The following is a 25424-nucleotide window of genomic DNA, read 5'->3' as shown; positions in this document are numbered from 1 at the left end:
CATTGTCAATATATAGATCTTAATTTTTTAAATATTAAACAGGTTTACATTTAGGCTCTTGGTAAACGCTCATGTCCAGAGTGAATTACACGTGCTTTGAAGTTTCTGTCATTAAATATATCCTTACACTGAGTTAGTCAGTTACTTACTAGAAGTACCATAAGTCAAACACTGCTGTTGTCGAAACATGTCAAAGTTCTGACTAAAAGATAAACATGTAAAATATGCTACATTAAGCACAAACTAAAATAAATTAACATTACCCTTAAAATATCCTCGCAAAGTGAAGGAAAGCAAAGTCTAGCATGGAGTGATACATGATGTAACAATGTTGGATTGCTCGATTCATAATGTCTATGTTATTACTTTAATTTGTATGTATACTATGTATTAATCATTTTATTTTGCATTATTGCAATTTTTATTTTGATGCTAAAAATTAATAGAGTGTACCTTGAGTTCATTTGTACATAATTATTATGTTATTAATAAGAATTAATTTTAAGGTTATTAAAAATCATCACAAATTAAGTCACAAATAGGATTTATGCACAATTACTTCAAAATAATTTTGGTTGATCTTTAGGTCAGCATGAAAGCAGTTATGTGCTTTTTCTTTGCCTATGTAACCCATTTTTCTAAATTTTAATAAAATAAAAAAAAGTAAAATGAAAAAATCACATTGCCTATTTTGTACTGAAAAAGGATATATCACTCTATACTATAAAATCCTGAACCCTATGTATGTTTATTAAAAAACAGCAAAACAAATAATGGCTAAAATGGCTAAAAGGTTTAAAAAATTTAACAACAGAAGAAAAAAAACAAAGAGAAAAAAATAGTTTTAAAAAAAGGGGGAAAAATATTATTCTCTATATTTAATCTAATTAGTCTATTTGTCTCTATATATAATAACACGATAATTATGCGATGTATAAATGACAATTTTTGTGTTGTTCATGAAATGTAACATTTATTTCTTTAAATAGACAAATATTACTGTTTTTATTTTTATGTTTGCAACTCAAGGTACATTTCTTTATTTTTGCATAAAAACTTTTGACATGCAGTTGTAAAAAATGTAAGTAATAACACAGACGTTATGCTTTCGCAGCCATGACACCGCATCTTACTCCGTTTATTTTAATTGTTATAAGCATTTAAAGAGTTTGTTCTTTTTAAAACATAGTTTACATGTCCATATTTTAGTCAGAACTTCGATTGTCATTTGTACTTTAACGCAATTATTTCACTAATAATAGGTTAATAAGGAGTTCAATTCAGCTGATAATTTTGCTGAAATTAAGACAGTCAGCGTGTCTTTCCCGTAATTCAAAAAGCCCTAAGAAATTTTCTTACACCTCTTTGGTTTAATTTTTTAAAAACTGTGTATAAAATAAATAGGCAAAAAGATAATGTAATAAGCATCATATTTATGTTTTTGACATTAAACTTTAAACTCAACAAAAAATGATGATAATATTTGACAACAAAGCATCATCATTATTAGTATATCTAGATAAAAATAAAAACACAATGACATAGTTTTAGCTAGTCTTCAGTTTTTCATTTACATCTATTTTTCAACGTTTAAACATATTACTCCTGAGATTTTATTTATGTTTATATAATAACATGATAATTATGTGACGTACAAATAACTATTTTGTGTTGATCATAAAATGTAACATTTATTTCTTCAAAACAAATAATACGGGTTTGAGTTTTATATGTTAGGAACTCAGGGTACACATCTTTATTTTAGCGTAAAGAAATGAAACTTTTAACATACAGTTTTGTTTTGTTTTGAAATAAAGTTGTGGTAATAAGGCCGCCATGACACCGTGTATCACTCCGCGCGCGACTCCGTGTTTGTGTTTACTTCAGCTTTAATGATGTTTCTCACACTGTGTGATTGATGTAACACACTCTCCATGTCCGCATTTCAGTCAGAACTTTAATGAACATCAGCGGAAAGTGAAGAGAAAAGGGAGGAAAGTGCCGAACAAGCCCGCGCGCGCGCGCTCTCTCTCTCTCTCTGTGTGCGTGCGTGCGTGTGTGGCTCCGCGAGGCTGTGGGGGGACTAGCGCGCGCGCTCTGGGGCAGGAATGGTGTTGTGTTATTTTCAGCACTGAGTTTCATCGAGGTTTGTGATTAAACACACACACACGCGCGCGCGCCGCGGGAGAGACTCTGAGGAGAGAGCGCGAGACGGAGTGAGAGTCCCTGTTCAGGTCAGTGTGATGTGGGGGGTTTGTTTGGAGCTCGCGCTTCACCGGATGTGGAAGTTGATGTTGTGTTTGTCGGTAAGAAATATTTCCACTTCCCCCGGAAACCTGCCTCGCGTTCTAACCGATTTCCTGTTTATTACTGTAACTCCAGAGCTTCCACGCGAACACGGACGCACGCGCGTTCTCGCTCCCGCGGCTCCCTGTCTGTTCGAACTGGTTCCACTGGTTTCACTGGTCACGTCTGATGTTTGCCGAGGCTGTGGGGAGACCGACTGGAGGCCCAGAGTTAGCTTTAGCTTTAGCTTCAGTGTTAGCTTTAACGAGTTAGCGCCATGCTAACAGGCTCGAAGTCGTCCACAGTTATTTACACAATATTTACACTCACTCCTGTGTGTAATTCCTCACACTGTCACAACATTTACACTTCTGACCATTAAAACTGACCATTAAAATGACACGTGTGGGAATGTATCGTGTAGTTCTGACGTGACGGCTCCAGAGGCATTAGCCTGTGATAAGCTAGCACATCCTGGTGGAGGTTATTATTCAGTGTCCAGGTGCAGGGTAGTATTTAACTTCTGTTCATCAATTCTATCAGTGAATTTTACATTTGATAAAAATGACAAGGTCAAGAAACTTTTATACACTTTAATTGTATATCTGTCTATTTCTCCATTTACAGCTGTGCTTTGATCATGCAAATTCAATCAGTTTCAGTGGCAAGTTCTTTTTAGGTGAAATTTTGTATTGTAAAACGCATTGTCCCATAGGAAACAATGTAAATGCAGATAATCCGTTCCAGCCAACCAAAAATATTACCAACCCCCAACACTACAATCATATTTTTTGCATATAAAAACAAAAAACATGTAAATTTAATGATGATAATAAATAGACATTAATCCTCACTCAACATTAATTTATGATTCCTCTTGGCACTGGCTGCTTTAAAGACCAAACTCCCTTTTCTTATTGTTACTGTCCCCATGGTGCTATGCCCTTACAATATGCAAATAACCCCAGAAAATATATGTAAAATCGCTTCACTTGACATTTCACTGACGCAAACGAGTTTTGAGCGGCTCCCGGACGTACACGCAAGTTAGCCAGTGTTCGATTTCGTTCATTTGCTTGTATGCCAAAATGCTTCATATTTCTTGGCAAATTTCTTGCAAAATTTCAGTTCCTACGGCGAAAATTTTCATGGCGGGACGTTTATTTAAGCACATTCCCTCTGGAATTACTAAAGTTCTTTGAATCTTGAATGTGCAGAGGTACTGTACCACTGTATCTATCTATCTATATACACACAGAACGGTGGTGAACAAAATTATTGATACAAGTATTAAGTGATCAGTATTAAGTATGAAATCCTTTATTCTTCAAAACTGTAGTTAGACGCAGTGCTTTGATGTTGCTTGTTTGATCCATGTTGCTCGATCGCTCTCTGAAGATCATGTACAGAAATTACTTGAGAATTTCTGAATTTTAGCCTTTTTTTTCATGCAGAGTGGGACACACTAAAAGTCCAGCCGGGAACAGTATTTTTTCCAACCATTATCCAGACCAGCTCATTGTAATTAGAACAACACTTCAGTCAAATAGGAGAGAACGCATTACCTGTTTTGTGCACAGGGAGAGCTATAATACATCGCATATGCTGTCTGAATACTTTTGGCCTCACTGTGTATAAATGCAGTACTCTTTAAAAAATTTTGGCCACCATATTATCTCTAGTATTAATATTGTTATACATGTTTATTTTCATGTCTGTATTATTATCCATATAATTAATCCCTTTCTGAAGACTTAAAAAATTAATAATATTACAGAAGAACACACTTGCATGTCTGTAAATAAAGCAACGTATTACACAGTGGACCTAAAAACTGAGGCTTCTGGATTTTGCATGACAATAGAAAGTTACTAGAAGAACTCATATTCACCAGCGCGCTCAGAACATTCATGAGAAAACAGTTGATGTTCTCACTTTCTATTTGACTTATGAGTGCGAACTCTAGAACGATTATTTAAATGAATATATAAATAAATACATACACTGCCTAGTGTCACAGTCTAAGATTGTGGAGCTGGAATACGTCACCTTTATCTTTGATCACACACACACACACACACACACACACACACACACACTGTGTGTCCAGTTCATTTGTCATTTCTCCTTCAGAGCCGCTTTCTCTCTCACACTCTGAGTCCTTTGATATGTCCTGTCCTGTTCCAAGAAGAAACCCTCCATAGATGTGATCCTCTGGTGATTCAGTACATTCAGGTGGTCAGCTGACTTCATTTTATTGCCCCATAACGTTACTGAGTCTCGACCTGAGTAACTGATCAACCCCAGATCATAACACTGTCTCCAGAGGCTTGTACAGTGGACACTATGCATGACGGGAGCATCGCTTCATGTCCTTCCCTTCTCACCCTGACACGCCCATCACTCTGGAATAGGATCAGTCTGGACTCATCAGGTCACATGACCTTTCTCCATCACTCCAAAGTCCAATTATTACGCTCTCTAGCAAACTGAAGCCTTTTTTTCTGACGAGTCTCACTAACAAGTGGTTTTCTTATGGACACACAAAAAAAAAAAAGGACAGAAAAATCTACCTTAAAAAAATGATTAGTTCATTTCAAAATTTTATAGATGGCTTTGTACATTTCTTTTTTAATGAGCTAAGGAGTGTGCAGTTTAATTTCGTGCAGGCACATATTAGTATATATTTATATCATTTATTTGCCCAGGCAATGTATAATACATGACATTATATCATATACACAGCAAAAAAAGAAACGTCCTCTGACTTTCACAGTTTTTACTTTCAGTCAACTTAATGTGTAAATATTTGTATGAACACTAAAAGAGTCAACACCATAAGACATAAACTAAAAATGTTTCCCAATGTGTCCCTGAATGAAGGGAGGCTCAAAATCAAAAGTACCAGTCAGTATCTGGTGGCCACCAGCTGCTTGAAGTACTGCAGTGCATCTCCTCCTCATGGACTGCCTATTGCGGACAGTCTGAGCACTGATGGAGGGATTGTGTGTTCCTGCTGTGACTCGGGCAGTTGTTGTGGCCATCCTGTACCTGTCACGCAGGTGTGATATTCGGATGTACCCATCCTGTGCAGGTGTCATTACACGTGGTCTTCCACCGCGAGGATGATCAGCCGTCCTTCCCGTCTCCCTGTAGCGCCGTCTTAGGCGTCTCACGGTGCGGACATGGCGATTTATCGCCCTAGCCACATCAGCGGTCCTCATGCCTCCCTGCAGCATGCCTAATGCACGTTCACGCAGATGAGCAGGGACCCTGGGCATCTTTCTTTGGGTGTTTTTCACAGTCGGTAGACAAGTCTCTTTAGTGTCCTGCGTTTTTAGAACTGTGCATGTTAATTAATTGATTATGGTTAATTGAACATGCATGGAAAACATTGTTTAAACCCTTTACAATGAAGATCTGTAAAGTTATTTGGATTTTTACAACATTATTGTTGAAATACACAGTCCTGAAAAAGGGACGTTTCTTTTTCTGCTGAGTATATATATAGTCACAAGGTGTTAACATACGAATGATTAAATAAACAATAAATCAACTAAAATGAAACCATTCGAGTTAGTGTTTGGTTTGGAACGCTGCCTAGATGACGCTTTACTCAGTTCGTTTTCCTTTAATGTATGCATGAGGGATCTATAGATACAGAAAAAAAAACTATTGCATGTCTGAGAGACAGATAGAGAGAGAGAGAACGAGTTTGATTATATCTTCTGTCTTTGATTTAATTGCCGTCTCTGGTCTGAAATAGAACACCTGTATTTAATTATGTCCAGGACAGATGTGCAGAATCTCTTACATCAAGCACTGAAATCCCAAATATAACATCTTCATCTAAGGGGCGCAAAAGTTTGTGCCCCATACTGGAGCCCTTTTTGACATCCAGACATCAGCGCCTGAGCTCAATAATGCTCCTGTATGAACACACACAAACACACACACACACATGCTCCAGCATCTAGTGTACAGCCTGCAGGAAAGAGGAGATTTTTGGTTCATTATAACAGTAAATTGGAATAAATCTGTAATGAGACGTTCATTAGGAACTAACATGTAAGATAGTCAGGGGTGCACATACTTTTGGCCGTACAGTATATATAAAGCCTAAATAAAATATCTATAGTAGTGATTTAAGGCTGTTTTGTTGTCTGGATTTATTTCAAAATGTGAATATATTTCAGATCCACACACCTCTACAGAAACATTAAGTTTAACAGTTCATTCACCTACTCTATCTGACAGTGAAACACACACACACACACACACACACACACAGTCATGTGACCTGTACCGTCTGTTCAAGTCCAAGTAAAATAACTTAAACGCTGAATTTGGAACACAGTGAGAGAATGGGACAGGGCTGTAACTGTGTGTGTGTGTGTGTGTGTGTGTGTGTGTGTGTTTAGATGTCTCTGGTGGATCTGGGGAAGAAGTTGCTCGAGGCGGCTCGTACAGGACAAGATGACGAGGTTCGGATCCTCATGGCCAACGGAGCTCCGTTCACTACAGACTGGGTGAGTGATGACATCATCATTCAGTTCACTTTGATCTGTATAGCGCTTCTAACAATCGTCACGGTCACAGAGCAGCTGTAAATAAAATGACAGAAGTTTGTATGAAATGTGAATGTGTATGAATCAGAGTTAACAGATTGTCCCTGATAAACAAACCGGGAACAAATAAACTTCAATGTGAAATAAAAAAAATATTTCACATAAATAATATATTCTACTAATGATTCTACACCTCCCAGCCCAGTACAGTGCCGAGGGAAGAACTCCCTGACTGTTAAAGTGATGTCACACTCCTCGTTCCTCCTGAAAGCTTTGTCATGATGAATAAATGTTAGAATTTTACAGATGTGGTTGAATCTTTTGTATAAAAACAGATGTTTGTATAAAAATGGATGTAGGGGCGGGGCTTCATGTGAGTTTTGGAGCAATCATGTACGTGATTAATGATGAACTCTGTTAACGCTGCATGTGTTCGAGCTTCTGACTCTGATACTTATCCTAATGTAACCTCCTAAAATGACATGGCAGCCCTGTAGTGACCACCTGAGGTACCACTGTATAAAGCTGTAAGTAACGTGTGTGTATGTGTGTGTGTGTGTGTGTGTGTAGTTGGGTACATCGCCGCTACACCTCTCAGCCCAGTACGGTCACTACTCAACCACCGAAGTGCTGCTGCGCGCTGGTGTTAGCCGAGACGCCCGCACCAAAGTGGACCGCACCCCTCTGCACATGGCTGCCTCAGAAGGCCACGCCTCCATCGTAGAGGTGTTGCTGCAGGTAAGGGGGTGGGGCTTACATGTTTAAAAGATGGGTGACATCATCATTATGTATGTTTGTATAACACGTTTCTATTTAATGACGTCTTTAACGTGTTTTTTTTTTTGGAAGCAGAATGTTAACCCTTAAGCTACCACACACACACACACACAAATACACACACATACACACACGCACCACATCTTACCCTCTAAGATCACAAAACCCACAGGCACACGCACGCACACACACACACACACACACACACACACCATATTCAATTCTGTTACATGTTGTTAAGTGCAGTATCAGGTTTGACATTTTTGCATGTGTGTACATATGTGTTTGTCTTTGCGCGTGTGTGTGTGTGTGCATGTGTTTAGGTGTATAAGTGCAATATGTGACGTCAGAGCAGCTTTGATGTTTGTGATCCTGTTTATTTGTTTGTTTGGAGAGCAGCAATTTTGCTATTACAGAATAAACCACTTCCTGCTCCGCTTTCATCCTGACTGAGTGATGAACAGTGACCACATTGTGTGTGTGTGTGTGTGTGTGTGTAGCACGGCGCTGATGTGAATGCTAAGGACATGTTGAAGATGACGGCGCTGCACTGGGCGGTTGAACACGGACACGGTGACGTGGTGGCGCTGCTGCTGAGGTTTGGAGCCGATGTTCACGCTCAGAGCAAGTTCGGGAAAACGGCGCTCGACATCGCGCTCGACAACAACAACGAGGACCTTGTGGAGATACTGCAGGTGTCAAATTTATACACACACACATCAGAAATACCATCGCAACCACCTGACATCCCCCCTTCCCAAAGATACCATTACCACTCAACAACCCCGTAATAACTGCATGAGGTACTATCGCAAGGACGTAGCAACAACCGCAGGGTAACTGTCTAATACGCTTTCACAACTGCCTTACAACCCCATAGTGCCCTTAGATACACATACAACCACTTAGAAACCAGTGCCTGAGCTGTAACCGTGGTTACACTACAACAACGTAACAATGGTTACACTACAACAACATAACAATGGTTACACTACTCTGGTTACACTAGTACTCCTTAAAGCATGTGGGGATCACCGACTGGGTTAAGGAGAGTTTGAGTATCTCTGTGAACACGGGTGCTAGCTGGTCTGCTCAGGACTCGACCTGAGGTTCCGTCTGGTCCTGCTTTCCTGGTGTTCACTCTCAGAGACGATGAACATGTTTCCAATGTTGGCGTTCTCTTTCTGTCTGCAGACATTAGCATTATTATTAGCTTTGTTGGCTTGAAGCGAGTGTAGAACATGTTTAGCTCATCTGTTAGAGACACATATGGCTTTCGTCATACCGGATGTTGATGCTTTACAGTCCATTATTGTCCTTAGTCCCTGCCACAGGCTCAGAATCACTCTGTTGGAGCTGTGACTCTAGTTGCTTAGCCTTCTACTGCTTTCCGAACAAGCCTTGTACAAGTCAACGTCATTTGTTGCGAGTTCCGCGTTATAGGCAGCGGTGCGAGATCTCAGAGCGTCGTGGACGTTACAACAATGTAACAATGGTTACACTATAACTGTTGTAGTGTAACAATCTCGCAAATTTCATAGTGTTTGAATTACCACAGAAACAACATTTACATTCAATTCAATTTTATTTGTATAGCACTTTTAACAATTGTCAATTTTAATCATTGTCGCAAAGCAGCGTTACACAATCAAAAGAATTATTTAAGTCTGTATGGAATGTAAGTGTGCATGAATCAAGAAGAGCAGATCGTCCCTGGTGAGCAAGCCGAGGGCGACAGTGGCAAGGTAATAGGAAGAAACCTTGAGAGGAACCAGACTCAACAGCGAACCCATCCTCATCTGGGTGATAACGGATAGCAGGGATTGATCTGCACTCATACTGTGTGTTAGGAGGCTGGAAGTTCAGCATAACAGTTGATGTTAATTAATGTTATATGGAGTCCAGTTAGTTATTGGGGACAATTGCAGTTTTATTAAGGTATTTAATAAACACTCTTATCCAGAGTGACTTACAAAGAGTGCTTTGAAGTTTACTGTTATTAATCAGATACACTGGGTTAGTAGGTTACTAACTAAATCCCATCAGTCAAATACATTTTTTTTTCCGATGGCTGGTGGAGATTAGTATAACACCCCCATAGTAAGCACCTGAATCACCCTAGCAACCCCTAGCACATAGGGGTCGGTTGACATCGCCATTGTGGAGGTTGATCACACATAGCATTCAAACCCCGTCATATTTACCTGAGATACCCCTGCAGAAACCCAGCACAGGTGTGGTTATTACTGTCTGGTGCTGTCCTGCAGGTGGCAATGCAGAACCAGATCAACACAAACCCTGAGAGTCCCGACATGCTGACCATCCACACCGCGTCACCTCAGTTCATCATCGGCCCGGGGGGCGTGGTCAACCTGACCGGACTCACACTACCCTCGAACACCACAAAACCTACAGGTACACACACAAGATGAGACACACACACACACACACACACACACACACACACACACGCACATAAACACACACACACACCCCTCATCTCACTAACACTTTTAAATCTAAGGCACACACACACACACACTGAATGAATGACTGTCTTTGTTCTAGTATGTACCTTTGATGTAAAGTGTGTGTGTGAAATTATTAAGCTTTTCTCTGACCTCCATCACCATTTCCACATCTTTCCGTGAAAACCCTCTTTGTCTCATCAAAGCAAAGCAGCGACTCCAACATCATCTTCACACACACACACACACACACACACACACACACACACACACACACACTTTATAATAGAACACAGCAAAATGGCTACAGGTGAGTGCTCATTCTGACTGACTGTAAAACCCTGTGTAGCACACATATACATTATACAGTGTGTGTGTGTGTGTGTGTGTGTGTTTTTGTAGTGATGGCCACTGAGGAGGTGGTGACCGCAGACTCCGTCGACGGCGCTATCCAGCAGGTCGTGACCTCTGGAGGTCAGCAAGTCATCACTATAGTAACCGATGGCATTCAGCTAGGAAACCTGCAAGGGGGTGGAGCCATTAACCAACCCATAATAGTCACAATGCCTGATGGGCAGCAAGGTCAGAAAAGTGTGTGTGTGTGTGTGTGTGTGATAACTGAAAGAGGAGATGATAATAAGTGCACTAGTCTCATGACCAGTGTTGTAGTTGTACTCAGCAACCTCTAGGACTATGTTCGTGTTCTTCAACCCCATTAGATCCACATAAATCAACAGCCTTACTGCCCCATAGTAACCACCTAAATTTGCATAGCAACAGCCTAACTGTCCCATAGTAGTAACCACCTGAATTAGCATAGCAACAGCCTAACTGTCCCATAGTAGTAACCACCTGAATTAGCATAGCAACAGCCTAACTGGCCCATAGTAGTAACCACCTGAATTAGCATAGCAACAGCTCAACGGCCCCATAGTAACCACCTGAATTAGCATAGCAACAGCCTAACTGTCCCATAGTAGTAACCACCTGAATTAGCATAGCAACAGCCTTACTGCCCCATAGTACCCACCTAAATTAGCATGGCAACAGCCTAACGGTCCCATAGTAGTAACCACCTGAATTAGCATAGCAACAGCCTAACGGTCCCATAGTAACCACCTGAATTAGCATAGCAACAGCCTAACTGTCCCATAGTAGTAACCACCTGAATTAGCATAGCAACAGCGTAACAGTCCCATAGTAACCACCTGAATTTGCATAGCAACAGCCTAACTGTTCCATAGTAGTAACCACCTGAATTAGCATAGCAACAGCCTAATGGCCCCATAGTAACCACCTAAATTAGCATAGCAACAGCCTAACTGTCCCATAGTAGAAACCACCTAAATTAGCATAGCAACAGCCTAACGGTCCCATAGTAGTAACCACCTGAATTAGCATAGCAACAGTCTAACGGTCCCATAGTAACCACCTGAATTAGCATAGCAACAGCGTAACGGTCCCATAGTAACCACCTAAATTTGCATAGCAACAGCCTAACTGTCCCATAGTAGTAACCACCTGAATTAGCATAGCAACAGTCTAACGGTCCCATAGTAACCACCTGAATTAGCATAGCAACAGCGTAACGGTCCCATAGTAACCACCTAAATTTGCATAGCAACAGCCTAACTGTCCCATAGTAGTAACCACCTGAATTAGCATAGCAACAGCCTAACGGTCCCATAGTAGTAACCACCTGAATTAGCATAGCAACAGCCTACAGTCCCATAGTAACCACCTGAATTAGCATAGCGACAGTGTAACGGTCCCATAGTAACCACCTGAATTAGCATAGCAACAGCCTAACGGTCTCATTGTAGTAACAACCTAAATTAGCATAGCAACAATCTAGCCACCTCATAGCCACCACCAGCTAGAAACCCCACATTAACCACCTGAATTGCCATAACAACCACTTGGCAAGCCCCAGCACCTGATTTTATGTGTGTGTGTGCGTGTGTGTGTGTGTGTTCAGTACTGACCGTTCCAGCCACAGACGTAGCGGAGGAGACGGTGGTGAGCGATGAGCCGTCACTGAAACGAGCGAGACTGGAAGAGGAAGAAGAAGAGGAAGAGGAGGAGAATACCACCACGCGCACACACGAGACAAAGGTCAGCACAAACACACACACACATATATACACACACACACATATACACACACACACACACACACACACATACAGTGGGGCAAAAAAGGATTTATTCAGCCACCAATTGTTAAAGTTCTCCCACTTAAAAGGCCTGTAATTTTCATCATGGGTATACCTCAACTATGAGAGAGAAAATAAAAACAAATCACTTTCCTGTAGCGTTTAAACATTAAACTATTGTGTTATTAACTGTTGTGTATGTGTGTGTTATGTATGTGTGTGTGTGTGTGTGTGTGTAGGAGAAGGTGGCGTTGTTGAAGCAGTTGGAAGAGGCAAACAGAGAAGCTCAAAAATACAGACAACAGTTCCTGAAGAAGGAGCAGGAGGCCGAAGCGTACCGCCAAAAACTGGAGGCCATCACACGCCAGGGGGGGAAGAAACCGGCGTGACACACACACACACACACACACACAATAAAAACCTTATGCATCAAAACCGGTCTCACAACACACCAAGATATTCTTATCAGGAACACTTTAAAATATCAGCCTGTGATATGAAACGTCTCCATTCAGAGACAGCTGTCTGTTATGGGTTTCTACGCCCCCCACACACACACACACACACACACACACACACTAGATCTCTGAAAGGCTTTTATTTTTGTTTTGTTTCATTTGCATTTTTAATTTAACTTTTTGTGCTCCCTCCCACATCCTCCTCCTGTCACTCAGACCCCTGTGCCCTGTGCACTACTCAGTGCACTTAGCAAGACAAAGCTTTAATATTTAGTGCACTACTTAAATCCCACAATGCATTGCAGTATGTTAGTGTCCAGTGCCTGTACACAGTGTACTCCTAATGATGTATGAAGGCTGTAGCGATTAGGGATGAAGGGATTAGGGTACCCTTGTGTGCTTTTTTATTTTTTATTTTTTTTATATTACCCTCACCCAGCTGTGATCACCTGAACGTCAACTTTGTTCTTAAACGAATGCGATAATGTGGATTGTGTGGAATAAATGACGACGTGGTGTGTGTGTGTGTGTGTTTGGTTCACTCTCTTTATGGCTGTTTACTGTCTTATTCAAGGTATATCAGAGCTCAGGTCTAGGCTCAGCAACGTTATGAGGCAATAAAATGAAGTCAGCTGATGATTGAATGTACTGAATCACCAGTACAGCCTGACCTGGACACCAGAGAGTCCTGACCCAGTAGAACCTTCGGGATGTGTTGGAGAAGACCTCACGCAGCGCTCCGACTCTCATCATCAGTACGACATTGTGAAGAGAAATTAATGTTGTAACAAATAAGCTTATTGAAACGATGCCACGGACGTCATCAAAGCAAAACGCGGAACAATGAATCATTAGAGTGTGACTTATTGTGTTTTTTACCATTTAAAAGTATGTACACCCTTTCCTGATCGTTCCTGATTTATATTTATTTCTACACTGTAAAACAATGCTGAAGGCGTTTATCTTAAACACACAATAATCTCCTCTGAACAGTTGATATTGAGATGTTTATCTGCTCCTTCTGCTCTGTAAAGCTTCATAACGGCTCTAATCTGAGCTGCTGGTTGTTAATTGGTGATTTCTGAGGCTGGTGACTCTAAATGAACTTCTCTGCAGCAGAGCTCAGTTTTGGTCTTGTTTTCCTGAAAAGGTCTTCATGAGAGACAATTTCATCATGGAGCTTGATGGGGTTAACAAACGCATCGTAGGAACTGTTCCAGAAAAGCTGACCTTCATGTCTTAAAATAACAACTGACTGTAATTACCTAATGCCATATGTGTTATTTACATTTAGGCATACACTCTAATCCAGAGTGACTTACTTAGGGGCTGCACTCAAGGGCCCAACAGTGGCAACTTGGTGTTTGTGGGGTTTGAACCTGGGATCTTCTGAACCGTAGTCCAATGCCTTAACCACTGAGCTACCCCTGTTATTTCTCTGTTCAGTTTGGAAATCCTCAGTATTGTTGTACAATGTAGAAGATAAAACACTAAACAAAGGAACTTGCAAATTATTCCAAATGTCGGAGCGGTGGTGTGTGTGACATGAACTGTTTAGTGTTAAAGTTAATCCCAGAGTTTATTACCTTGCACTGATTGTGATTATTGGTGCAGATTTCAGTCATCAACAGCAATTAACTTACACGATATAAAATTCACTCACCAATGACATCATAATGACACTTCTTTCTCTCCCTCACTAATCTTTTGACTATGTAAAGCTGCTTTGCGGCAATGAAAATTGCTAAAAGCGCTATACAAATAAAATTGAATTGAATTAATCTTTCGATCTTTTTTAAGAAATTCGTAGCCCAAACTGGCGAGCTATGGATCACTCTGAAACACCATGGTTAGCCACGAGCTCACTCAATGATGTCACATGAAATATCTTCTAATTATTTTTAATTTTATTATTATTTCATTATTCGTCTTATTAAGAGGGTGCAAGGCGACTGTGCTGCCGCTTGCTTAACAATACTTTATTAATTACAACAATAATTAATCATAATAAAACCTCTACTGATCAACAGAACAGCAAACAGTGTCGTAAAAAGAGGAACATAATGTTATGCATAAAAGCTGTTTGTGTTAGGCGTGGTGTGTGTGTGTGCGTGTGTGTGTGTGTGTGTCTGACAGGAGCCATATGAAAGTAAACTTAAAATCACTTCAGGTTTAAGATTAAGACTTTAAGTTCCTTGTTCAGCAAATCAACCATTTCACCGTAAATGAACGGCTAATATTGTCCAAACAGCTAGATTGTTAGCTTTGTGATTAAATTAGCTCACTAGCTTGTTGGTTGTGTAATCAGATGTCATCGATTTTTACCTTCAATATGAAATGGCGGGAAAAGTGCTAACTTTTGTGAATTATTAAATTTTTCATTGTGCGTAATCGTGTTTTTAAGAGTTAGCGGCTAAAATGGTTATTAGCATAATTTACAAAGTTAAGCTTTGTAAAGTGTTAGACCAATTTTCCGAATGTAACCATGGCAACGAACTCTGGTGTTTGACAATCACCAATATGATTTAATATGACAAAAATGTAATTTTCACCATGAGAACAGCGATCTGACGCAGCGGGATTGTGGGTAACGTCGACGGCTCTCCTGCCTTACGGGAAATTTACGGTGCGTTCGGGGACAATTTCTACAGTTTTTTATTTACTCACAGTTGTGTATGTGTGTGTGTGTGTGTGTTATTCTACCATCGTCCTGCACACATGATGTTTTCCCACAGTGTGTGTACACCTGGTTCCCCGCAGTGTGTGTGTCATCAAACACAGAGTATTCTTCTTCTGTTTAAATGGAAGAAACCTCATCATTCTCATCAAACAGGTGGAGTGCAGAATAAACCTGCCTGCACGTCACCAACAGGCTTTTTTTGTGCCTGTGTGTGAGAGTGTGTGTGTGTGTGTGTGGGAGGGTGTGTGAGTGTGAGTGAGAGTGAAGTGGTCTGGGGTCCGTATATATACCGTTCCCTCACACACGTGCAGCAGCTCATCCAGACACAGAAGGAGCGAGGGATTATGCAGGCGGAGGAATACACACGCAGAGGTAACACACACACACACACACACACAGTGTCAATACATTTCTTTATATCTTTTAACGCAATTAAAACTTTAAAAGCAGGAATATGAAATGCTTCTTTTGAATAATTACATTGTTAAGCATTTTTTTATTATTATTCTTTAATTATTATATACATTTCAATTAATATTTAACCTTTATTGTTATCAAAAAAAAAGAAAAGTTAGGCAAATTTAAAAGGCAGTGAAAATAACAGTTTAATTATTTAAAAAATAATAAACATTATATCGCGGTGTAGACTCTAAAAACTTCTGAGTTAAAAAACAACCCAACCTGAACCCAGCCGCTGGGTCACTACCGGACACGGCGCTATTGGCTGGGGTGTTCTGACCCAAATGCTGGGTTTTACTATTCTGGGTTGTTCATCTGACCCAACCAGGGGGTAGAATTGACACTCTTGCTGGGTTGACACATCCCATTTGATTTATTTATTTTTTGTCAAAGAATAAGAAAATGCAAATAACTCAATTTTCAATAATGACAGACGGAACCATATAATCCCAAGGTGACCTTTGTTAAATATAACATAAGTCTAACAAACACTCAGTAAAAACAAGGGACCCCTGTAAATCTTTAAAATTTAAAAGTGTGTACCTGTAAAATTTTTTACATTTAATACAATGTTTAAACACTTTTTAAATAGAAGTTTTGAATAAAAATCTTATAATGCTCACAAGACATCAAACATTCCCCATCTAAATATTTTAACTATTCATTTTAACTATGACTTATTTAACTCTTACTAGTTCATTTCCTTCAAAATTACATTAAGAACAAAATCGATAAAACTTTCTAAAATATTATTGATTAAATGTGGGCTGAAAACACTGTTGTCCTCAAAAATGTAACAGATGAGGACTCGTGTCCATCAATCTGATCTACAGTATGCTGGAGAAACTCCCAGGTAAGAAGACCCTGCTTTGTGTAGTTAACATCAAAGACAAAACACCTTTAAAACAAGAATCAACGGCCTCCACCAAAGAGTCTGTACTGTATCAACAGCATTTCCTCCAACAATGGGAAAGATCTGTCAGGTGGCCCAGGTCTCACCTCCAAGGAACAAAACGGGGAACAGTGCTCCAGGCATCTCCATATTTTGCATGGAGATCTTTAATAACCGATGGAGGTTTTGAGTTGTACACACACACGCATTCTCGCTTAAATTCTCACTTTACTCTTAAAACTACACTTTGTGACACAATAACAGTAATATTTCGAACATTTTGCAGGCTGCCGTTTGGAGAAACCAGAGAATATAAAGAATAAACCAGTTGTTGGGTCAAAATAACCCAACCAGGTGTTCAACACGAGCGACACAACAATGTGTTTACAGAAACAATACAGCATTTTATAGAGTGTATCTATAATAAGTACAGTTGAGATAAATATCTATATTTAATATTTAATATAATTATTTAAAAAATGTAATAGTAATTTAAACATTTGTCATAAAATTAATTGGATAGCCAAATAATAATAATAATAATAATAATAATAAGATGAATAACAATGACTTAGTAATAATTCAGACTTTATTTAAATTACTTTTATAGCATTATAAATGTAAGATTCAAAATTACAATAATTAGAAAAAAGTAATAAAAAATATTCTAATACTTTAAAATGTCATTTTTATGTAATATAAATTAATTAAAAAGTCCTTAAATATCTCACGTTTTAGTTACGATTGTTTAATTGGTGTTCCAATAATAGTTCCAAACATTATTAAAAATTAATTAAGCAATAAATGTAATTACAGTTACCTTGTTACATTTTGTTCAACGATGAAATTAATGATGATCCGAAAACAATTAACAGAAGTGATTTAAAAAAATATGATTTATTAAATTTGATTCAACTTTATTGCCATGAGAAAAGTACAAATAAAAAAACAAATAATCAATAAACTAATTGTATATAAATGTCTTTTAAATATTAATTTAAATAAACTTAACATTTAAATTTTGACCTTTTAAAGTTTTTCTGTTAAATTATTTGTTGCATTTGTCCAGCCAGTGTTATTATTTTAGATGATGTTCTGTTGTGTGACGGCACAGGCTCAGGAGGTTGTGAGGTTAAATCCCAGAACTTAACTTTAATTCTAATTATTTTCTCCCAAATTTAGTTGAGTCCAGTTCTGAACACCCCTGGTGTGTGTATGTGTGTGTGTGTGTGTGTTAGGGAAGGAGATGGTGGATTATATCTGTCAGTACCTGACGCAGATCAGACAGAGGCGTGTTGTCCCTGATGTTCAGCCTGGATTCATGAAGTCTCAGGTTCCTGATGAAGCTCCTCATGAGCCGGAGCCGTGGGACGCCATCATGCAGGACGTGGAGAACATCATCATGCCTGGGGTGAGAGCTCTCTCTCTCTCTCTCTCTCTCTCACACACACACATATACACACACACACATATACACACACTCACACACACACAAACACACTCACATACACACACTCACATACACACACACATATATATACACACACACACACACACACTCACACACATACACACACATACACACACACACACACACACACACACACACACACACACACACAAACACACACGCATGCATACACACACACACACACTAACACACATATACACACACATACACACACACACATACACACACACACACGCACACACACACACACACACACATACACACACTCACACAATCCACTTTCAGACTGTATTTACTTTCTTAAACAAAAAGCTAATGTGTGTGTGTGTGTGTGTGTGTGTGTATGTATGTATGTATGTATGTTTGTGTGTGTGTGTGTGTGTGTGTGTGTGTGTAGGTTGTGCATTGGCAGAGTCCCCACATGCATGCATATTTTCCTGCTCTGACCTCGTGGCCGTCACTACTGGGAGACATGCTGGCTGACGCCATCAACTGCCTCGGCTTCACCTGGGTAACACACACACACATACACACACACACACACACACACACACACACACACACACACACACACACAGTGGTGGATAAAGTACTTAAGTTTAGTACTTAAGTAAAAGTATAATTACTACATCAACATCTTACTTAAGTAAAAGTCCTAAGTACAAACTTTTAAATTTACTTTTAAGTATTTTTTTTAGTAAAAGTACACACTCGGTTGTCTCAGTGTCTGGGCTGATCAATTGTAATAATCACAAACAATTTCTATTGTGTACTGGAAAGAATCTCTGCAATACTGACACACTGTAACAATCTGGTTATTTACTTATTATTACTCATTAAATAATCATTAAGCTAAGCCAATTACGACATAAAGCATTAGGCTAATAATGTATAACACATTAGAATGAAAAAAAAAAATAAGCACCAAACAAAATTTGACAAGGGTGAGTGCTTCTCTTAAAACATGCAAGTAATATTGCTATTTAGAACTCTGATCAACCCAACATTAACAGGACAAAAAAAAAACAGAATCTATGTGAAAAACAGTGAAGTCAATATAAAGGCAAATGTTACGATAAGAAACTTAAAAAGCAAAATTTTGGCCAGGCAATCAAAGGTCAAAAGGGCAAAATACCCCTATAGAACATGAGAGTGTTAGGGTACCACTAACTTACATCAAACAAATATTATACTGGTGTGATATTTTTGTTATGTTGACATCCGTTTTTCTATAACAGTCATAGCACCATGTCATAGCAAGTTAATAACTTAAATATTAATAACTCGCATTGCATCTCTTACCTCTATATATTTCTTTAAATTTAAAGGGGAGTTTTTAAAGGCCAACAGTTCTTTGCGTTGAGGTCGGCACCTGACACATTAAAAACGCCAGGAGTCATTCTTTAAACCTTTAAACTCCAATAACTTGCTTAAATAAGGCCAGGGGTGTCTCTCAGAACCAGAGCTGCAGGTCAGTCGATGTTGTTCGCTCTTCGTCCATGTTTCACATTTGAAATCCTTTTCTTACATTTACATCAGTTCCGCTTGTGTTGTTTCAAAACGCGCGCTCACTATTTTCGGCGTGAGTTCTTTGACCAATCAGATCTCTGATCTGTTTCAACGTGCATTGGCCAGCAACGCCAAAACGTCAGTCGACCAAAAAATTTCATGCAAGATTCGGAAGGATGTAACGACACGCATTTTAATAATGTAGTGAAGTACAAAGTACAGATAATTACTGAAAAATCTACTTGAGTAAAAGTATAAGTAGGCATTGTTTTTTGTACTTAAGTAAAGTATAGATACGTAAAAATGTACTTAAGTACAGTATAAGTACAGTATAAGTACATTCCACCACTGCACACACACACACACACACACACACACCTGGGTGTCACTAAACAGCTGCACAAATATATTAATCTAACTAACTCTGAATCTCTCCAGTGTGCTGACTAATTAATGTGTGTGTGTGTGTGTGTGTGTGTGTGTGTGTTAGGCATCAAGTCCTGCTTGTACAGAGTTGGAGATGTGTGTGATGGACTGGCTGTGTAAAGCTCTCGGGTTGCCAGATCATTTCCTTCACCATCACCCAGAGAGCCGCGGAGGAGGAATACTGCAGGTACACACACACACACACACACACACACACACACAGGTACTCAACACTGGTGATTATTGTGGTGTGTGTGTGTGTGTGTGTGTGTGTTAGAGCACGGTGAGTGAGTGCACACTGGTGGCTCTGCTTGCGTCCCGTAAAGACAAAATCCTGCAGCTGAAGAGCGGAAACTGTCCCACAGACACACACACAGACGCCTTCTGTGACACACACACCGACACGGACGAGTCCACGCTGAACTCCACACTCATCGCCTACGCCTCGGACCAGGTGCACACACACACACACACACACACACACACACACACACACACACACATCACTAAATTCCCTAAAATCACTTACATTGTGTGTGTGTGTGTGTGTGTGTGTAGGCTCATTCCTCAGTGGAGAAGGCTGGCCTGATCGCTCTGGTGAAGATCAGGTTCCTGGAGACGGATGAAAAGTTCTCGCTGCGTGGAGAAACCCTACAGAGAGCCATTCAGGAGGACAGGAGGCGGGGCTTAGTGCCTGTCATGGTAACGTGATGCTCGCTAACACACGTGTATTACATACGCCTAGCTAGGCTAAAATATGTTACACACTCTGTGAGTAGCTAAGTAACGTGTGTGTGTGTGTGTGTGTGTGTAGCTATGTGCTACGCTAGGTTCTACAGGTGTGTGTTCCTTTGACTGCCTAGAGGAGCTGGGACCCATCTGTAAGTTTAGCTATTTTACTGTGTGTGTGTGCGTGTGTGTGTGTGTGTGTGTGTGTGTGTGATGAACAGTGATTCATTGCCTACATTTACATTTATGTTAAGTTAAATCTACAGATTGTGTGTGTGTGTGTGTGTGTGTGTGTTTTAGGTGCTGGTGAGGGTCTGTGGCTCCATGTCGATGCGGCATACGCAGGCTCCGCCTTCCTCTGTCCTGAATTACGTCACTTCCTGTCCGGGATCAAATACGCCGACTCGTTTGTCTTCAACCCGTCTAAGTGGATGATGGTTCACTTCGACTGTACGGCCTTCTGGTAAAGCAGAGGGAAAAAACACTCAGCGCTCGTCAGCGCCCTCTTCTGGTTCAATGATGTTTAATGATGCGGCACACGTTTAATGATGAATACACACCTGAACAGACATGAAGATCACCACACACCCGTGCACAACACAATACACTCAGAGACCTTACATTAGTGTTAAGCTTGTGTGTGTGTGTGTGTGTGTGTGTGTGTGTGTGTGTGTTCCTGTAGGGTGAAGGACAAGTTTAAACTCCAGCAGACGTTTAGTGTTGATCCTCTTTACCTGAGACATGACAACTCTGGAGCTACAGACTTTATGGTACACACACACACACACGCACACACACAATCTTCTATTAAACACGTACTGATTGTAAACATTACTCCATCTCTCTCTCCAGCACTGGCAGATTCCTCTGAGTCGTCGTTTCCGCTCATTAAAGTTGTGGTTTGTTCTTCGCTCCTTCGGCCTGAAGAACCTTCAGGCTCACATCCGGCATGTAAGATCTTCATCATCATCATCTTTATTATCATCATCATCACCATCACCACCTTTATTAAAAAAATTACACACAAAAAAGTAAAAGAATTAGCAAGCAGGATCAAAACAATGTAATGTAGTTCTGTGCATGTCCAGCAGATGGTGCTGTATCACATGTTTAAATGAATTGCAGTGTAAACTGAGGATATTTTACATTATTATATTCAGATTGCAGTAAAAGTCTGTTTCTGTAATGTATTTAATACACTTTACCTTTTGTGTAGTGTTTCTTTTCTATTTAGTGAGGGTAAGATATACATTTATAAACACAATTCAGAATTAAAACTTTATTAAAAAGTTTTTTTTAAGGAAGAATCCAAATAAAAGGCATTTTGAGCTCACAAATACAAATTTGATGTAAATTATTCCAAAGGTGAAAAAAACCCTGCTTTTATTAATCTTTTCACATTTCATAGTTTTGACAGTGACGCTAAACCCTGGATGACTAGCGCGACTACTGTTCTTGTGTTTTGTTTATTGTGTTTGGTTGGTTGTGTGTGGTTTTCTCCATGCAGGGGATTGAAATGGCCAAATTGTTCGAGTCTCTGGTGAGAAGCGACTCAAACTTCCACATTCCAGCAGAGAGACACATGGGACTGGTTGTGTTCAGCATGACTGTAAGTAAACAACATCATACAACCCTACACAACCCTATACAACTCAATGCGACACACCATGCAAAACATATCACACACACACACACACACACACACAGACTGTACACATCTGTGCAGTAAAATACAGTTTTATTGTCACTGAGTGAAATTCAGTATTTGAAGAGTTGAGTTTGTTCACCGCAATCTCAATCTATAAATAAGGTCTTTGACCTCTCTGTGTGTGTGTGTGTGTGTGTGTGTGTGTGTTCTATACACACAGGCTAATGATTGTCAGCTAAAGTTCAAAGGAGATAAAGTAGGAGATTCTAAAGCGCTTTATCACAGAGCTCAGTTACAGCCTGAGAATCAAAGCTCAATAAAATATCAGGGAAATAAAAAACAGAACTTGGTGTGGAGTAACTGTTACCACGCCGACGCTGATTACCGTAGCAGCACGTCCTGAAATTTATTAAAGAACGACATACTGTATCTTATCCGTAGTGTTATGGCTGAGACACCAACACGAATGATGCCACACACACACTCTCTCTCTCTCTCTCTCTCTCTCTCTCACACACACACACACACACACACCTACAGGTGTTCACAACTCATTAGCATAAACCTTGGAAGCTCAATCTCAGAATATGATAAAATTTGTTTAAATTAGCCATTAGCAGCTGATGCTAAGTGCAAATATGGTGTAGTTTAGCCTTTTCTTACTGATTCACCCAATATCTGGGGTAAAAAAAAAAAGTTCCTAGTCTGTTTCTAACATCAGTGTGTCTTTACACCAACCATATCACCTACAGTACTTAAAGTACAGTGGAACCTTGGATTACAAGCATAATTCATTCTGGAAGCGGGCTTGTATTCCAAAACACTCGTAAACCAAATTAAATTTTCCCATAAGAAATATTATAAAATCAAATTATTCGTTCCACAGCCCAAAAGAAATAAATACATAAAAATAATTAACACCAATATTAAGTAAAAATAAAACAAATTAACCTGCACTTTCCTATAAAAAAGTTAAAATAAATCCCGACAGATACAGTAAGTATTTCCGTATATGCGTGAGTGTGTGTGTGAAGACCCTCCAAATTACGCGCGCGCACACATAACAGAGGCTGAGGGAGAAAATGGATTTTTAACCTTCTGATAAACCTTTATTACACACTAAACCTTTCTTATTTGAATTTCACATAAACACACATTAACGGGAAGACTGTTTTGTCGGGACACTCGTGTGAGCGCATACTAACGGAATCACTGCTGTAAAGTAAAACAAAGACGAGAGAGAGAGCGAGAATGTGACCCTGCACGGTGTCAAATTACACGCGTGCTCACAGGCTGTAACAGAGAGGCTGAGGAAGAAAATGGATTTTTAACCTCTAATGAGACTTTTTTTTTGCTTTACACGCATGTGTTTTAAAAAACTTCATGGTAAAGTGGAACCGTCCCCAGTCACCACACGCATCCCAGGCTGACCAAACCGAGCATCCATGCGACATACAAGTGTAAAATATGTAGCATGGATCATATGGATCATATATCATATGTAGCATATGTAGCTTTTCTACTAAGGACAACCTTGAGGCCTTTTATGGTGTCCACAGGGCAAACACTGCTCTCAAAATTCCAAAAGCACAGAATTGTATTTAGTTTTCCCACTAGAGGGCACTCTACCAGAAAAAGTTTTAATCTATGTAACCTCATTGCATATTCATTGTGTGTGTGTGTAGGGTGGAAACGCTATTACGCAGGAACTCTTGCGGAGGTTAACGCACTCCGGCAGCATGTTTCTGATTCCGGCCGCCGTCGGCTCCAAACTCATCATTCGCTTCACAGTGACTTCGCAGCACACACGCTCTGAAGACATCCACCGCGACTGGAGCATCATCCAGCGCATGGCCAACGAGATCCTTCAGCCAGGACGCTGGCCCCGCCCCCATGCGCTCTCGCTGGATGGAGAAACCGAAGAAGAAACCCTGTGGCAGGAGCGGGAAGTGGAGACGCAGGATGAGCCGTCCATGATTGACAAGCATCTGGTGCGTCAGAATCAGAGGCGTGCCATTCGCTCGATGAGCTGCAGCGCGGAGCTTCCACCGACCAGGCCTGACCACTCCCACGGTCTGAAGGAGGTCCCGCCCCTTGGTGTGTTGGCAAAGATTCCAGAGAGTCCTGAGGGGCGGAGAACGACACGGACGCGTCTGATGAAGTTCCACAGTGTGCCGAGTTTACCGCAGGATTGGGCTCAGTGTGCCATTCAGCAGCTTTACTGGCCTTTTAGCAAGGCTAACTGCTTCAACTGCTTCTCACACTCACACACACACTCACCCGGCCCACTGCCCACCAAATAACACACACATTTTAACTATAACTAACTATAATTTACTAATCTATACCTTTTAAACTTCTTTAATGTCCCTTTGTACCAATCACACCCACAGGGCTTCCACCTTGTCTAAATAATTCAGATCTATCTAATGCAGATGTTCCTAACCCTGCTCCTGAAGGACCTTGTCCTGCACATTAGGGAGATTTCACTCTGGGCATGATTGATTGTACCTGCTGGCCAGCATTCACATTATTATTATTATTCTCCATACTCTGGTACACTTGTGTATTTCGGTCTCAGTTACGGCAGGTGGCAGTGTGCACTCACACTGATTCCATCTGTGCCCATGCTCCAGGGGACACCTTTCCCAGGGGACACCTGGTTCCCGACCCTGAAGGCTTGGGTTCTCACTAATCAAAATGAACCAGACTTTGGGGTCAAATGTTCTCAGAAACCATCCTGGGGCCCTAATGTGAAAACACCCTAAACCAGGCGTGCAGGGCCAGCGGTCCTCCGGGACCCGGGTTGGGAACCACCGCTCTGTTTGCAATGAGCAAGTGGTAAGATGAGAGGGTGTAGAAAAGATTTTACATTTTACATGCAAAGCAAAGGCTGG

At 40.3% G+C, this 25424-nt stretch overlaps 2 protein-coding genes across 4 annotated transcripts; both read left to right on the top strand.

Moving 5' to 3' along the window:
- The first annotated feature begins 2033 nt into the window (after nt 1–2033).
- Nucleotides 2034–13232, top strand: gabpb1 (GA binding protein transcription factor subunit beta 1). 3 transcript variants are annotated; one of them, XM_053499951.1, is made up of 8 exons: nt 2034–2146; nt 6708–6815; nt 7425–7592; nt 8132–8326; nt 9899–10046; nt 10502–10681; nt 12078–12214; nt 12495–13232. In XM_053499951.1, the coding sequence occupies exons 2-8, from the start codon at nt 6708–6710 to the stop codon at nt 12642–12644; spliced, it is 1086 nt and encodes a 361-aa protein (XP_053355926.1). In that variant the 5' UTR covers nt 2034–2146; the 3' UTR covers nt 12645–13232. The 3 variants fall into 3 exon arrangements, with proteins under 3 accessions (XP_053355926.1, XP_053355925.1, XP_053355924.1); XM_053499950.1 differs by having other exon boundaries at nt 2053–2234; XM_053499949.1 differs by lacking the exon at nt 2034–2146 and adding an exon at nt 2288–2306.
- A 3454-nt stretch (nt 13233–16686) lies between these two features.
- On the top strand, nt 16687–24832 carry hdc (histidine decarboxylase). The gene is made up of 12 exons (XM_053500857.1): nt 16687–16705; nt 17983–18155; nt 18613–18726; nt 20215–20337; nt 20428–20604; nt 20709–20852; nt 20965–21031; nt 21180–21342; nt 21562–21649; nt 21732–21830; nt 22387–22488; nt 24213–24832. Exons 1-12 carry the CDS (start codon nt 16687–16689, stop codon nt 24828–24830), a joined length of 1887 nt encoding a protein of 628 aa, XP_053356832.1. The 3' UTR covers nt 24831–24832.
- The last annotated feature ends 592 nt before the right edge of the window (nt 24833–25424 follow it).

The sequence above is a fragment of the Clarias gariepinus genome, chromosome 7 (genome assembly GCF_024256425.1).
Source record: "Clarias gariepinus isolate MV-2021 ecotype Netherlands chromosome 7, CGAR_prim_01v2, whole genome shotgun sequence".
Classification (NCBI taxonomy): Eukaryota; Metazoa; Chordata; class Actinopteri; order Siluriformes; family Clariidae; genus Clarias; species Clarias gariepinus.
Note: the sequence above shows the minus strand (reverse complement) of the source record. Positions and strands in the feature narration are given on the sequence as shown.